Here is a 17477-nt window from a genome sequence, read left to right as displayed (position 1 = left end):
CGCAATTGGGATACCATGATATGCATCAACCAAGTCAGCGACCACCTGATCCTGTTAGTCGCCCCTCACGACAAGCATAGTCACGGCAAGCATGGGTTGCTGAAGTCCGATTCCGACCATGATGTTCACGGGTCGTCACAGTGATGAGTACATAAACATTGCCTAGGTTGAGGACCAAGGTGAGGAGCTTGTTAGTCTCGTATATATGAGTAGTTGAGTGTTCTTAAGTTTAAAGATCGTTATGGCTTCCTAGCTTAAGTTCAAGGTAAGAGCACTGCCGAAGGGCACGCTGCAAAAGCCTGCACTTGCATTGTATCCATCACCATTGAAATGCGTTGAACTGTAATACGTTCATAGAAATAGAATCTAACCAGAATAATATATCTTCCTGTGAACTAGCAGGAAGTCTTCCATATGTATCGTCGCCCGACGATGGGATTGGTCTGAGAACTGTATTATATCCCCCACCTTTGTAAATAGTGTCTAATGTATGGAAAACAGGATAGTAACAGAATAAGCTATTTAATATGTAGCCAGCTCTACACTAATATTTCCAGTAGGCTACACACATACATCCAGTCAGGATATATCCACCAGGACACCGAAGGGCGACAGACATTATTCAGCCAGGACACCCAACAGGCGACAGACATTTATCCACCAGGACACCCAAAGACGACAGACGTTTATCCAGCCAGGACACCCAACAGGCGACAGACATTATCCAGCCAGGACACCCAAAGACGACAGACATTTATCCAGCCAGGACACCCAACAGGCGACAGACATTATCCAGCCAGGACACCCAAAAGGCGACAGACATTATCCAGCCACTCTTTCAGAAGCAAGAGAGTAAACTGACTTGCCGAACTAGGCTAGACTCGATCATAGCGCCACCAGTGGCTATTACCAGTTATGTCCCCTCTAAGCTTCTCTGATGGACCAATGAGATTCCACCTCTCGTATCACTTCCGTTTGTTTCACCCAAAATGGTGGCGCCCAGTCAGGACGATCAAGATCTATATTGTGATAAAACGGGTCTTACATCGCAAAATACATCAAATCACGTGAGCACCTTGATTAAAAACATGAAATGACTTGGAAAATATCAAATTGTAACTCCATAATACCATCCTAACTCGGCAAGGGTGGAAAATGGACTTTTAAAGTCAGTTAACTCACTTGCATCGGGAAGATGTATCCAGCCAGGACACCCAAAGTCGACAGACATTAATTCAGCCAGGACACCCACAGGTGACAGACATTTATTAAACCAGGACACCCAAAGGCGACAGACATTTATTCAGCCAGGACACCCAACAGTCGCGGGACATTATCCAGCCAGGACACCCAAAGGTGACAGACATTTATTAAACCAGGACAACCAAAGGCGACAGACATTTATCTATCCAGGACACCCAAAGGCGACAGACATTATTCAGCCAGGACTTCCACAGGCGACAGACATTATTCAGCCAGGACTTCCCCAGGCGACAGACATTTATCCAGCCAGGACACCCAAAAAAGGCAACAGACATTATTCAGCCAGGACACCCAAAAAGGCGACAGACATTATCCAGCCAGGACACCCAAAGGCTACAGACATTTATCCAGCCAGGACACCAAAAGGCGACAGACATTTATCCAGCCAGGAATATATTTCACACAGTATTCTCCATGTGCATGCTGCTCAGCGTTATCTCATATGTTGCACACATTCAATACAAGTGCAGATTTATTACCAGCCTATTAGTCATGTAAGTCTTGTTCTGTTCAAGATTCATAACATATTTTCTAAGTGAGACGAGAAGACAATGGAATATGAATATAGTTTATGTGACATGAAAACTGTGAATTACAATTTGACAATAAATGACACTGGTATATGGGATGAATGTGACAATGATTGAACACACTGTTGTGTTTGCATTTGAAGAAAAAAAAATGATAAAATTCTGTCAACAATGCAGCATACATTTTAGCATTGTGACAACCTCCCTTCTAAGCACACAAAGCAACTTACAGTCATAGGTTGCCACAGAAACAAGTGGTTGTTTTCCAACCCTATTTTCCTTCTCTAAGATACAGGGATGAGAATGGATATCTTCCTTTTCAGCTGAAAATTCTTTTCAATGAAGCATGTGCCATAATTTGGGGGTGTTTATGGGGGATAAGGGGGGTTTGACCTTCAAGCCATCAGATTTTAACAAAATTTGTGGTCACTAAAATTCACGGAAATATGTGGATCTGCGGAAGATTCTCACCCCTGATGATAGCACAATAATCATACAATCTGTCAATGAGATTCATTTTCTTATGAAAGGGTAATTATCCCAGTCATGAATATTGACAACAATCAAATCACGTGTTTTACTCTCAGCGTAAGTAAGTAGACAATGTTGAAATCTCAACAGCAGAAACAAGAATATATCTCCACATGGCAAATGAACTGTCCACTTTTTCAACAAACAAATATTTTGCAAAAATGATTCTCTGATCAATCCAATGATCTTTAAACATTTCTATCCTTGAGGCAATGATAAATTCTGATCAAATGCTTGACATAACAATTAATCTAATTTGGAAATGCTGATTACTTTTCGCATATAGAAAATGATAATCAACAAGGACTCCAAGGTGTGTGATGTGAATGGCTAGACTGAAGCACAGGTTGGCTTAGAAACGCCATTGATGTCAAAGTGTGCCAGAAGCCCCCAATGATCGCTGGGGAACTTGTGGCTGGGGAGTCGAGAGAGGCCAGCCAGTTCGAAGTACACGGGGGTCACTTTGGATCTGGGCTTACAATGGCGGATGTAAAGTCGGTCCAGTCTCAGGAATGATTTGTATCCTGGGTATTCATGGTTGTCATTTCTCCTCATGTCCCAGGTGAACTTGGCCTCTGGACGCTGGCCCGTCATCTCCCATATGTCGTAGATATCTTCCGGGATACCTCCAACCTGAGCAACCTGAAGACAACACAACTCAGTTTCAACTTGATATACTGAAACACTACAGTGACACCAACATGATATACTGAAACACAAGGGATGCCACCATGATATACTGAAACACTACAGTGGCACCAACATGAAACACTGAAACACTAGGGATGCCAACATGATACACTGAAACACTAGTGATGCCAACATGATATACTGAAACACTAGTGATGCCAACATGATATACTGAAACACTAGTGATGCCAACATGATACACTGAAACACTAGGGATGCCAACATGATACACTGAAACACTAGTGATGCCACCATGATATACTGAAACACAAGTGATGCCAACATGATACACTGAAACACTAGTGATGCCACCATGATACACTGAAACACAAGTGATGCCAACATGATATACTGAAACACTAGTGATTCCAACATGATACACTGAAACACTAGGGATGCCAACATGATATACTGAAACACTAGTGATGCCACCATGATACACTGAAACACTAGTGATGCCACCATGATACACTGAAACACTAGGGATGCCAACATGATACACTGAAACACTAGGGATGCCAACATGATACACTGAAACACTAGTGATGCCAACATGATATACTGAAATACTAGTGATGCCAACATGATATACTGAAACACTAGGGATGCCAACATGATATACTGAAACACTAGTGATGCCAACATGATATACTGAAACACTAGTGATGCCAACATGATTTACTGAAACTCAAGTGAAGCCAACATGATACACTGAAACACTAGTGATGGCACTATGATATACTGAAACACAAGTGACGCCAACATGATATACTGAAACACATGGGATGCCAACATGATATACTGAAACACAAGTGATGCCAACATGATACGCTGAAACACTAGTGATGCCAACATGATACACTGAAACACTAGTCATTCCAACATGATATACTGAAACACAAGTGATGCCAACATGATACACTGAAACACTAGGGATGCCAACATGATACACTGAAACACTAGGGATGCCAACATGATACACTGAAACACTAGTGATGCCACCATGATATACTGAAACACTAGTGATGCCAACATGATATACTGAAACAATAGTGATGCCACCATGATACACTGAAACACTAGTGATGCCAACATGATACACTGAAACACTAGTGATGCCAACATGATATACTGAAACACTAGTGATGCCAACATGATATACTGAAACACTAGTGATGCCACCATAATACACTGAAACACTAGTGATGCCAACATGATACACGGAAACACAAGTGATGCCAACATGATATACTGAAACACGAGGGATGCCAACATGATATACTGAAACACAAGTGATGCCAACATGATATACTGAAACACGAGGGATGCCAACATGATATACTGAAACACAAGTGATGCCACCATGATACACTGAAACACAAGTGATGCCACCATGATATACTGAAACACAAGTGATGCCACCATGATTCTATAACCTATGGCACAAGTTACCTCCTTGTCTCTCAGGTTGGTGTCACCACCAAATATGACAGTTCTGTCAGGATCTGCGTGTTTCATCGCCTCGAATGCCCGTACCAGCTGCCTCTTCCTCTCATCACTGTGCGCAGCCGTACTCTCCAGGTGGGACGTCATCACCTGGAAGCTGATGCCCTTCACACAACACTGCAAAAATAGTCACCATGGTTACACCATCTTACATGCAACTGCTCAATGATGGGAGATGGAAACAGGGAGATAGGATAACTCCTTGTTCAGTAATATAAGAGCATGTAAGCTTGAGGTGAGGTGAAATGGGGCATAACATTGCATTATTGTAATTATATGACGATGTGTGTGTGTGTGATTGCGTGATCCCCAGGCAGATGCTCTATCCACTGTACCACAGGTGTCCGATGTTTATCACTGAAACACATGGGTGTGTTTCGGACAAACCAGGCGATCAAACCAGATCTTCATCATGGCAACTTGGGGATTCTACCCATGCTCATAGGATCCTGGCACATATACTACAGGCAACTCTGCCTTAGCCCACAGAGTCTCAAACTATTGGGAAGCGAACTTTCGTAATACTTATTTCACAACCTGTGATCTCGACCTTCAATTACAGAGGAAGAAAGCAGATGTTGTTCCACAATGAACCAGATCCTTGATTATCCAATGTATTGTAGTGATTGAATGAGTGAGTATGGTTTTACGCCGCTTTTAGCAATATTCCAGCAATATCACGGCGGGGGACACCAGAAATGGGCTTCACACATTGTACCCATGTCGGGAATCGAACCCGGGTCTACGGCGTGACGAGCGAAAGCTTTAACCACTAGGCTACCCGACCGCCCCCAAATGTATTGTATCTCCATTTTATTGTGATAAATATCCTGGACCCATTTTCTACCACAGCTTCATGGCCATCCAATGAAACTTCTCTGATGACCAGGATAAATTCCTAGCTTAGTCAGAGATGGGGGCGATGGAGGTGTGACATCACATCCAAAACAAAGCTATGGTGGTAAATGGGTTCACAGTATTAACACAGACTGTGGCAAATTTGGGTTGTTATAAACTGAGGACTTATCTTTAATTCAGAGGTGTTTTAACATCGCTTTTGTTTATTTGTAGTTTAATGCCGCAGCTATAAATATAACTCATATAGAGTGTTACTTTCTATTTGTTTGCTCTATTAATTTCATTAATCAAAAAAAAATACAACAAACTTTGATCAGTAATGAAACGTGTGGGATGTCTCCACTATATAAAGCTTTTATTTGTAATAGGTAACACACTGTACGCATGGATGGGATTGACTCAATGTCACAGTGATGTTTGTTTGTTTTGTTTGTTTGTAGTTAGCTATATTCCTGCTTTATGACAGCGGTCTGTAAATAATCGAGTCTGGACCAGACAATTCAGTGTCTGACATGAACATCGATCCACGCAAATGGGATACAATGACTTAGTCAACCAAGTCAGCGAGCCTGACCACCCGATCCCGTTAGTCGCCTCTTACGACAAGCATAGTCGCCTTTAACGGCAAGCATGGGTTGCTGAAGACCTATTCTACCCCGGATCTTCACGGGTTTTAACATGCATTAAATGCACTGATGTGTAGTCACGTAGTATTGTCACTTCCTCTTCCTTGATCCTGTTATCTTTGAAGCACAAGTCAACTCTGGAAAGCCATAATAATAATAATAATAATAATAATAATAATAATAATAATAAAACAGTAACTGGGCGTTTTATTTTTTTTTTTTGAAATTTTACTGAAATTTGCTCATTACTTGGGGACAATTGGTAAGCATGAGCCTGTCTAGAAACGTGATTTACCATCATAGAACGGCGATATCAGACCCTGGATAATCGAGGGTGATGCACAATTTAGTTCCCTCATTTAGTCAGCTCCCATAACAAAGATGGGGTATTACAGACACACACCGCTGAGGACTTCCGATGAAGGACTCAATTAAGCTAACATCAGCCTTACTTTGATTGTTATAATGTTTCTCAACATCTTGCTGGTTGGGAAGGGTGTAACCACAGCATCTTCAAACTGTACATGTCCAACCCGCAGCATGACAGCGGTGAAGTAGTGGTTGTCTCCCCCTGGGATCACCTGGTACATGCCGCACCCATCCTCCAGGATAGGGAGGGTGAGGGGGGTCACTTCCTGGAGGAACACTACGTGGGGCTTCTCCCTAGAACGATATTCACTTTCACATGTATGTGATATGATTTGACTTAACATCATGTATGCCAGCATTGCTGTTGAAGGTTTGGAATGGGACAGCAAGTACTTTGCTCAGGTGAGCTAACAAATCACTAATCTTGCCTTTTTGAATAAATAATTATTTACTTGTTAATGATGTCACAAACAGCTTGCATCCTGGACTTGATGCTCCCAGGGTCAAGGCCATCCAGGTTCCAGGACAAGAGGCGGATACGGTGAGGCTCTGGATCAGGTCCTTCCCTGAAATTTTGTAGAAAACACTTGTCTGAAACATTGTAGATAACATCTCACTGAAACAATGCAGAGCACATCTGACTGAAACACAGTAGAAAACACTTATCTGAAATATTGAAGAAACCATCTGTCTGAAACAATGTAGAAAACACCTTTCATAAACATTGTAGGAAACACCTGTCTGAAACATTGTAGATGACATCTCACTGAAACATTGTAGGAAACACCTGTCTGAAACATTGTAGGAAACACCTGTCTGAAACATTGTAGGAAACACCTTACTGAGACATTGTAGGAAACACCTGTCTGAAACATTGTAGGAAACACCTGTCTGAAACATTGCAGGAAACACCTTACTGAAACATTCTAGAAAACACCTGACTGAAACATTCTAGAAAACACCTAACTGAAACATTGTAGGAAACACCTGTCTGAAACATTGCAGTAAACACCTTACTGAAACATTCTAGAAAACACCTGACAGAAACATTGTAGGAAACACCTTACTGAAACACCTTATTGAAATATTGTAGAAAACACCTTACTGAAATATTGTAGGAAACACCTGTCTGAAACATTGTAGATGACATCTCACTGAAACATTGTAGGAAACACCTTATTGAAATATTGTAGGAAACACCTGTCTGAAACATTGTAGGAAACACCTTACTGAGACATTGTAGGAAACACCTGTTTGAAACATTGTAGGAAACACCTGTCTGAAACATTGTAGAAAACACCTTACTGAAACATTCTAGAAAACACCTGTCTGAAACATTGTAGGAAACACCTGTCTGAAACATTGCAGAAAACACCTTACTGAAACATTCTAGAAAACACCTGACTGAAACATTCTAGAAAACACCTAACTGAAACATTGTAGGAAACACCTGTCTGAAACATTGCAGTAAACACCTTACTGAAACATTCTAGAAAACACCTGACAGAAACATTGTATGAAACACCTTACTGAAACACCTTATTGAATTATTGTAGAAAACACCTTACTGAAATATTGTAGGAAACACCTGTCTGAAACATTGCAGGACACACCTTACTGAAACACTGTAGGAAACACCTTACTGAAATATTGTAGGAAACACCTTACTGAAATATTGTAGGAAACACCTGTCGGAAACATTGTAGGAAACACCTGTCTGAAACATTGTAGAAAACACTTCACAAAACACATGCCTCATGGAGCAGTCAAAGAGAAAGAGAGCCGCAAGGCTCTGTAGCCCAAATGGAAGTTATCATCATCACCATCCACCTCGCACATTTTCCTAACTAGACCTGCATGTCCCAAGTAAAGTGACTCACAACAGGTGATAAGCCCCAGCTGGCAGAAAGCCCTAGCCCAGTACTCCCTTAAAATGTTCCAACTGATGATGATATGGTCATAGCTATGTTAATGTAGAGGTGTTTTCTACAGGAAGAAGCTTTAATGCAATGCTAACATACTTCTAAAGTTAGTTCTCGCTATTGCTTAACAGGTCACATCAGAACGACCTTTCATGAACTTTGACTGACCAAAGAAATGACAATTAAGAAGATGAGCAATCAGGAAGCAGCTATCTCAAGATTTAAATCACTAGTTTCAAACTGGCGACTTCCATTCCAGACTATGCTTTGAAAAATATTTTCCCAAACATCTTGATTTAAAAACCGAAAAAAGTACATGCTGGAGTTTTATAATGGATGGCCGAATTTGTATGGCAGTACTTTCAATGGGTTACCAGTATGCAAAGTCTCTGCCATTGAAATGCTTAAGTAATTGAAGAGAGAGATAAAGATGATTTTGATAGATTCAGCCGTACAGCCCGTATCAGTCATTTGGAATACCCTGTGTCAATCTTTTCGAGGTTGCATGATTTGAAAGCACATTCTGACTGTCACTTTCCCAATCTGGTAAGAGACCATCTGATTGGTCGGATGAAAGATCATTCTGACGTAACCTGTACTAGAATGTCCTAAGATATTTGTTTTGCAGTAGCAAGAACCAAGACCTGATTTTAATGAGATTGCCCCCAAACCAATTGTCTTCCCAATTCGCCTGCTAATGGCATTTCACTTGTTTCCTAGACAAATCCTGGGCTTAATTACCTAGCCTTGGTAGTACACTCTTAGTGCAAGCATGAGGTACTGAGGTCCAGTCTCACCCAGGAACCCTGAAAGTTTTATTGAGAACAAGTTTATCGGAAAGAGATATAAAGACAGTCACTTACGGTCCAGCTCTCACTGTTTGTGTTCTGCTATGTGTGTTGGTGCCAACGATGGTGCTCTGACCGGACCCCACTGGTTCAACCCCTGTCTCTGCGAAATAAGCATTCAGTGCCGTCTGAAACGAGCAAAAAGCTACATGAAACGCTGCTCTTTTTTAGATATATTGTAAATGAACATCATAACTATTCATAACTACTATTTCATAACAGTTCATGTGAAAAAACTGTGAAAATAGGTAAAATCATACTTCCAATATGGCTGTCATGGTGGCCATGTTTAAAACTGGACCAAAAGGGTAATGTGATGGTCAAACAGGAAAAAAAACACAGACACACAAACAACACTGTATTTAGATACGCTTACACACATAAGACACACTGACTTCATGTCAAACAGTGCATTAGTCAAAACAAACAAACAAATATAGACCCAAATGAAACTTTTAAACAAAATGGCCATATAAAAAAATCTTGGTAAGAGTACAAGCTTTATAACAGCTAGGTTCGCCAACACAAAATTTCAGCTTCTTAAATGGTGTAGTTCTAAATGAGACATAAGACATCCAAAGATTCACATGATAACAGCATGAAATATTCAAATAGGCATCATACTAAATAAACATGACAGACATACTCCATATTAACATAATTATTGATATATAAATATTGGCTTAAAATCAGAAATCAGAATTGCACTGTCAGCAAATTGACACAAACAGCACAGAACAGTTGTTTAACCAACCTCTACGTTCCATTCCCTATCTTGAAGAAAGAACATGGCTAGAGCAGTGTCGGTGCCAGTCACTTGGGCAAACATCTGACATCTCTCCTCGCATTCCTCCCTGGAAGGGAGATTCTTCTCATCCACATCACTGTCAGCCTCGCTGTCAGACATCCTGGGATCTACTCCTGCGGCTGCTGGGGAGATCTACCCAGTAGTGTTGAGATCCAGCCAAGGAGCTGCTGAAAGTACCCAAAGGTGCTGCTTTGGTGGTTTACCCATTCATTACTGGTATCTACCTCTGGGGCTGTTATAACTTATGTCAGAAATGCAAAGCAGGATCTTAATTATTAACTGACACAGATTTTGTGGATATGTGACTAATGTGAGTGAGTGTATTTCAGATTGTGGCATGAAACCTCCATGAACACAGGGATCCCACATCTCTGTGATAGTCCAAAGTATGGGCACACACTGACTGTGTGTCATAATACTCATAATACAGTGAATCTATGCTCATGCTATCAACCACTGGTTTTCTGGGCCAGATACAACTGTAACACTTTGCTGAGTATGCTTATGATGTAAAAGAGCATCCATTAACTCACCATCTCTATAGGATGGGATAAGGATATCTAAGGGCTTTTGCAGGTTTTTAGTTTCTGTCTCTTCTGTCCAAACCATGATCCAGTCTGAATAATAATACTGGGAATATTGAAATGTTTATTGTGTTGAGATGGTTCCAATGTGAATTTTACAACACAATATATTTTTGACCTGTCATGAGCCATTAGTTTCGGTCAGTAGGGATAGAGATATTTCCTTACTGGCTATTGTCACAGATTTGACTTGTTGGCTAGCCTACCAAGCTTGTGTTTGTGTACTGCAATTTAGATCTAGATCTAATGTACAAAATTAGCGCATCCGGGCATGCTACGTGTATGCTCTACGTTCACATATCAACATTGTCAACAATTCTAACTCTACTCCCTCGTGACTAGCATTAAACTACCGTCATGGCTATCTCTGCACTCATGGACCACTATTAAAATGACAAGGCCTAATCAAACATGAATTCATATAGGCTAGATCTACTTGGAAACATCTAAACTTACCTACGATTAAAACATGCAATACGCCTCTGATATAGGGGAATGTGTAATTTTCCCAGGAGTTGTTTTCTTCAAGCGCTTCTTTGGTGCCGACACTGCCTTGTTGTTGTGAAATAACTACACTTTGATTCAGACTTAATCGACCGACATGATATCACTCCCGCCTGTCCGGAAAGGGGAATCCCTTCATTGTCAAAACGAGGCTCATAGTAGTTATTTTTAGAACTGGCAGTCGCGCGCTGAAGTTCCTTTGCAGAGACTCGGTTTTTGAAGTACGTAGATGTCCCTTATAAAGGTAACAGTATTTGTCAGAGATACTAGATCTAGGCGTTAGAAATTAATCCTAACACAATCAAACTACAATATTCGATTCTTTATTGTTAAAAACAGTTAGAGCCTGACCACCCGATCCCGTTAGTCCCTTCTTACGACAAATTAAGCGTCGTCGCCTTTTACAGCAAGCATGGGTTGCCGAAGACTTATTCTACCCCGGATCTTCACTGGTCCATAGTAAATGTGACTTCTTAAGTAGAGTAGCAGTCAGTATGGCTCTAAAGGCAATACTGACTGAGCCGCCACTACTCAAATAAGTAATTACCAGGCAAGTACTAATTGTCCTGTTATTCTCTAATCCAGAAGAGTTCATAATGAGTTGTCGTCAGCGTAACGAGGTAATAAACATATGTGTTCAGGAGAGGAGATGATTAAACTTATTTAATCTTTATGCAGGATTAATGGTAAACATGAAATACAGATTGTAAACTTCATGTCTATTATTTTAGTTTTTATGTGTGTCTCAAATCAGTTTACGTGTGAGTAAAAATGCATAAAGAACGTGGGAAGTAGATGATTAATCATAGGCGGCGAGGGTAGCTGGTTAACCAGAAAACCCGTTAAGTAGTTATATCTTCCAGGTAACTTCATTTTCTACCCATCAGGGTTTCTTCAGCAGTGGTTACGAGTACAAATTTTGTGTGTATGTGTGTGTGTGTGTGTGTGTGTGTGTGTGTGTTTTCATATGTTTTAGGGGACAATGGGGCGATCGGTCACATCAGGATTTTATGAGTGATTCAATCCGTTATGTAGGAAGAGTATTTTCGGATTCTTATTGATTGGCGCCTATTAGTATTAAGAATCATAAAATCGTTCCCGAAATGATCGCTGACAAAACAGTTTACAAGACAAGGTGATGAATATCAGTTCTTGCATGGTAATTACTCGTGAAGACATACGAGACATATGAGACAAAGAAAATGTATCTTTTATAATTTTGTTTACGTCCTTCCAACGATAACTCATCCCCGGATATCCCCATGCCCTACGTACTTTTCTCAAACCCATAACATATAAGGCACGACACGCCGTTCAATGAGCTCCCGTGTAATAACAGTTTTATGAAACGAGTGAATAGTTGTGGTATCTGACGAGCGAAAGCTCCCCTCAGTGATCTAACATCACCTTTCCCCCATAACTCTCAAAGTTGGCAAAATTTCTTCTGGCAATAAAAGTGATCTCACAACATGTTTAGAAACATTCTCAAGATGTATGAATACGGCCAGAGGTTAAGCACTACCCCTAGATGGGGCGGCAATAGTGAACATGCAGAGGCCTAGTAGAACAGGTATGACAGGTTTTCACAGTTGACATTGTTTTGGATGAGTACACCTCTGAGTACGTCTCCAATCAACAGCAAGAAGCAAACGGGAAAAGAAGCCAATGTCGCATTCAGCCAAACAGAAATGTGAGGCATTGCTGAGATTTGCCGAGAACAAGATAGAATTGATTAAGTTCTTGGCTGAACATATTATTCCATTAGAATGTGGGGATGGACAAATTATAAGCACTTTCAGCAAACAGGTTCTGTGCAACAAAGGGTCAGATGTTGTTAATGATCGGCATCCGTCACAGAAAGACTCTTTTTGCACATGTCAAATGCTGCCAGACGGAGTCACGATAGGATTTTAATTCAAACAGTTATGTCTCACCTCTGGGTAGCTTTTGGAACTGGCAAACGATTCAGATATTTGGCTGTTAATGTCCTTGTCGGACTCATTGGACTAGAGAAAGCCTGTTCACTTCGAGCCTTTCTTGCAATTACTGGCCGTTACCGGACATCCTTCTTGGGGGGAAATGCACAAAAATAGCGTGGGAAACATGGAGTTTGGATGATGAAGCAATAGGGGAGTTTAATCTCACAGTAGATGTACAAACCGAACAGAATGTGAACAACAGGATGCCAGTCATTCAGCGTCTTGTGGTCTTCATGTATCGGTCATTATATGTACATGAGTTGATGAGGCACGCAAAGAATAACACACTTAGAAAGGTAGAGAAATAAATTCCTTTGGTTCTACATCGGCTTCATTGTACCAACAAGTCAGAAGGGCTCATTTCAAGTTGACCACTGTAGGGGACTAAGTCTGGAGGCCGAAAAAGACCTTTCTACACTAACTGAGAGAGGCTGGCTAATATGAGTACTACACGGCAACGACTGGATTACACTAACACAAGCGTCTAAGTCACGCAAAAGGGCTTCTGAGGTGTAGTTGTAAGTCTGAGAGGGGGTGCAGATCAAGGTGTGGCTGTGTTGCGCCACATTTGATCAGTCCACCACTTTGTAAATGTGATCACATTTAATTGTCCATAACCAACCAAACCGTCAGCCATGTTACAAACATATTCCAATAAATACAAATTTAGTTCTTCGAATAATCTGTTATTTACCATATGGGTATACAATATGGGTATAATTAATTGGTTTTTATGGTGTATAACTAAAAGATGTGCCGAAGAAGAAAGAAATGCACACATTGTTCATTTTTTTTTACACTTTCTCAAAAGTATTCTACTAAAATATAGTTAAAATATGTTCCTTTTTTATAATATACTCAACAAAAGTTCCTGTGACACCAATATTTTAGTGTATTTTTCAAACAAGTAAAGTTTGGTTTTCAATATTGTAGTACATGTATGCTACAAAGAAGCATGCATTCCATTCAAAAGTTGACTTTTATGCAAGCCCCATGCATTTCACTATCCAAGAATGGGTATAAAACATGTGCGTTAACGGGATTCCATATGCATTGTTTAGCACCGTGCTGACAACAACCACTCAGAAAAACAACAAAATTACGCAATTATTCAACATTACGAAATGCCACGAATGTCCGAAAATGAGCGTCTGCGAGCCATTGGTATGCCTGAAGCAGGATCGAGGCAACGTGATGTTGCAAGACAATTTAACGTCCACAGAAACACCATTTGGTGTTTATGGCATTTGGTGTTTATGGCAACGTTTTCAACAGACGAATGCAGTCGGAGACCATCCTCGGAGTGGCAGTCCACGCGTAACCAATAATCGACAAGACAACTGGATTCGAACAAACACACCTACGAAATCGATTCCAGCCAGCAACAGTGACTGCAAGAAGCCTTCGACGAATATCTTCACAAACCGTACGTCGCCGCCTCAGATGTGCGGGACTGTCGCCAGAAGACCCGTCAGACGTCCCATTATAACAGGAAACCACTGACATATGATCAATTATTATTAAGAAATTGTAGAGTTACCTTTTGTTGATTGTTTGATTTGTTTTCTGCAGATATCTGTAAATGCTAATACAAAATATTTAACGTCTCCTTCATAAATATTATGTAAACTAAATGCAAGTTTTCCATTAGACAAAATCAGGGGTTGTATAGTTCACATTAGTTAAAATCGCTACCCTGCAGAGTATCAATATAGTAAGAATCTCTTTGAGGGTGTCAACATTTTCACAATCCAAGTTTTAGTGTGTGTGTGTGTGTGTGTGTGTGTGTGTGCGTGTGCGTGTGCTCGCGTGCGCGTGTTTGGAGAGAGAAGGGCGGGGGTGGGGTCTGAAAATTAAGGAATAAATATCTGACGTTTATTTGCTCCCTTACCAAGTTTGCTTGACGTCCTTATAAGGCCTTTCACACATCAATCACGTCCTATAGTCATGGGCTCTATATTTGCCCACAGATAACTTGTTCTGCACTATGAAACGTACAAAGTCTACACACCCAGATAGAGATATGTATGCATGACATTGCTAACAAGTGCATGGAGAGTTCGCGTTTCCTTTACACCCATTATTGTGTCCTAATAACAGTACTGCCTATCTAGTGACATACACGGCTTTTGGGGTTGTTTAGTGGCAGTCGCAACCTTATTTGCTATGCAGTTTTAGACAAGGTCTTATGGGCTGTTGAGACCTAGACGTGGCCTTATGGGCTGTTGAGCACAAGACATGGCCGTATGGGCTGTTGAGACCCAGACAGGGCCTCATCTGCTGTTCAGTCTCAGACATGACCTAATTGGATGTTGAGTCTTCAACGTGGCAATTGGTTGAAGTATCGCCTTTGAATCCTGTGTTCTGTTTCGTTAAACATGTAGAACTTCCACCCGTTTGCTTCGACATTGTTCTGGGAAATTCTATTCCACTTTTCTATTTGGAATAATTTCACAGTAATAGACTTTTTAACTAATAATTGTCTCTTTGATATTACACCAGACATTTGGAGATGGGGTGGACAGGCATGCCATTGTGGTCACTGGAAGTCGGAGTTTGTTTCTATTTTTGACGTATTTAACTTTACCAAGATAATCCAAAACATGCAAGTGTTGAAAACGTATACAAGATCTAACTTTAACTTTCCTTGATGTGACCACCAGAGTGAAACATTTAGAATGACTTCCTGTTTCCCTTATTTCTAAAGTCATATTGACCTCTCTTTCCATACCTCGCTCAAACGAACAGAAATAATATTGAAACACACACGGATGTGCGAGTGAGCTTGGTTTCATGCCACTTTTAACATATTTCATCAACAGTAGGGTGAGGAACGCCAGAATACCAAATTTGCCAATGCGGGGAATAAAACCCTGGCCTTCGACCCAACGAGTGAACACTGTAACCATTAGGCCAACAACTGAAGTACTGTGCAAAAAACTAAACTATTTTGAGTTTCAGACTCATTATGAAGTTCAATATTAATGTTGAAAGCACCTTTCTGAACAAGGCCTACTTAATATCTGTGTTATATGTAACAGTAGCTGATGAAGTGATAAGTGTCTGGCATAAAAGAGATTTAATTAGATCCTTAACGTAGGTCTGGAAAGGATTTAAATTTCAATTACAATCCTTTTCGACCCATGCTTGTGGTACGAGGCGACTAAATGGATGGGCCTCGTGACGTGATTGATGCATGTCATCTTTATACCCTATTAAATGGTTTTGAAAGTTAATGATATTATCCATCACTGGTTTGTCTGGCTCAGAAGAGATCATTGTGTGTAACACAAATATAGCTAACTGCGTAAAACAAATATAATCGAACAGACCCATTTCCTTTCAAGCAAAATCACAGAAGAAATGCTTAGTTGTGTACTCGTGTGTTTTCCGAAAGGCACAATCTCTATTCAGGTATCCAGTGCGGTTTCAGTCATCTATTGCAACAACCAATTGATCCAATATTCTTCCTCCCCAACCTCACTTCTCATCATAATCATCACAGCGTTGTCTTCTATATGAATAATATGTTACAGAAATTGTACTGCTGTACAGGTAGAGACACACCCAACATTATGCCTTCTTATTTTGTTTATAAGTTAATTTACAAAAGAAATGGCTTCCATATTAGGACTGCTACAAATGAATGAAAAACAGTCTAGTTTTAACAGGGCAAGATACAGAAAAATAAATGATTTATTTTGTTATAATAAATATTTTTGTACAAACCACTAGTCAATATATTAGCAAATATTGCCTTAGGGGCTTATTACCTCAAATATGGTATATATTTTTTGTCACGAACAGCAGTGATAACATTGTGGTTTGTATTATACCTTGTCATAAAGCAGAATCGACTCCCAAGAAATAATGTCAAAAGTATTCTTCTTCCTAATTTCAGGTTTTATTTTTCAGTCGGTCAGTCTTCTTAACCAACTAAAGATATATATGGCCCATATATGGTATCAACTTTCATAACATTATGAGTGGTACCATCAATTCAAACTACAGATAACTTGACATACATTGTATTTTTTGGTTTTCGTTTGTCATGCCGCTCAGTATGTAGATTATGACACATACTATAGAAGATTATTTGACAATTATTTGAGATTATTTGGCAATTTGTGAATTGGCTTATTGTGTGTCATTGAACAAGTCATCCAAAATAGTCAGATGCCGATTGAATTAGGTCATGACAGCTATGATATTGCCAACTGGCCTCAAACTCATCATCTCACCAAGATCTCACTGACTTAACTTTGTTGACTAGCCTAATCTAATCTCTCTCCGGGACTAACAAGTTTCTAGGTTTATGAAATCACTGCTCTGGAGTAATGCATGCAACTCAAGAGATGTTAAAGACCACCCGATTATTTCATATTACCACAGTCAATCTGTCAATGAATCAGGTCATCTTTAACTTCTTTTGAATAGTATATAAAATTGAGTAGTACCG

At 40.2% G+C, this 17477-nt stretch overlaps 1 protein-coding gene across 3 annotated transcripts; it reads right to left on the bottom strand.

The window, feature by feature from the left end:
* Positions 1-1817: 1817 nt before the first annotated feature.
* Positions 1818-11161, bottom strand: LOC139461717 (tyrosyl-DNA phosphodiesterase 2-like). 3 transcript variants are annotated; one of them, XM_071243176.1, is made up of 7 exons: positions 10992-11161; positions 9898-10118; positions 9159-9271; positions 6826-6939; positions 6457-6667; positions 4467-4637; positions 1818-2966 (listed from the first exon to the last, which is right to left on the bottom strand). In XM_071243176.1, exons 2-7 carry the CDS (start codon positions 10048-10050, stop codon positions 2655-2657), a joined length of 1074 nt encoding a protein of 357 aa, XP_071099277.1. In that variant the 5' UTR covers positions 10051-10118; positions 10992-11161; the 3' UTR covers positions 1818-2654. The 3 variants fall into 3 exon arrangements, with proteins under 3 accessions (XP_071099277.1, XP_071099292.1, XP_071099284.1); XM_071243191.1 differs by having other exon boundaries at positions 9898-10115; XM_071243183.1 differs by having other exon boundaries at positions 10996-11161.
* Between the last annotated feature and the right edge of the window lie 6316 nt (positions 11162-17477).

This window comes from Haliotis cracherodii, unplaced genomic scaffold (assembly GCF_022045235.1).
Source record: "Haliotis cracherodii isolate W230 unplaced genomic scaffold, xgHalCrac1.p SCAF_1, whole genome shotgun sequence".
Lineage (NCBI taxonomy): Eukaryota > Metazoa > Mollusca > Gastropoda > Lepetellida > Haliotidae > Haliotis > Haliotis cracherodii.
Note: the sequence above shows the minus strand (reverse complement) of the source record. Positions and strands in the feature narration are given on the sequence as shown.

Bases quoted from the DNA above. Each gene is read 5' to 3' on its own strand.
- LOC139461717 (XM_071243176.1), bottom strand. From the start codon at position 10,050: ATGTCTGACAGCGAGGCTGACAGTGATGTGGATGAGAAGAATCTCCCT. The intron at 9,272-9,897 runs GTTGGTTAAACA...TGCTCGTTTCAG, and splicing joins ATAGGGAATGGAACGTAGAG to ACGGCACTGAATGCTTATTT. The intron at 4,638-6,456 runs GTAAGGCTGATG...CTATTTTTGCAG, and splicing joins GAAACATTATAACAATCAAA to TGTTGTGTGAAGGGCATCAG.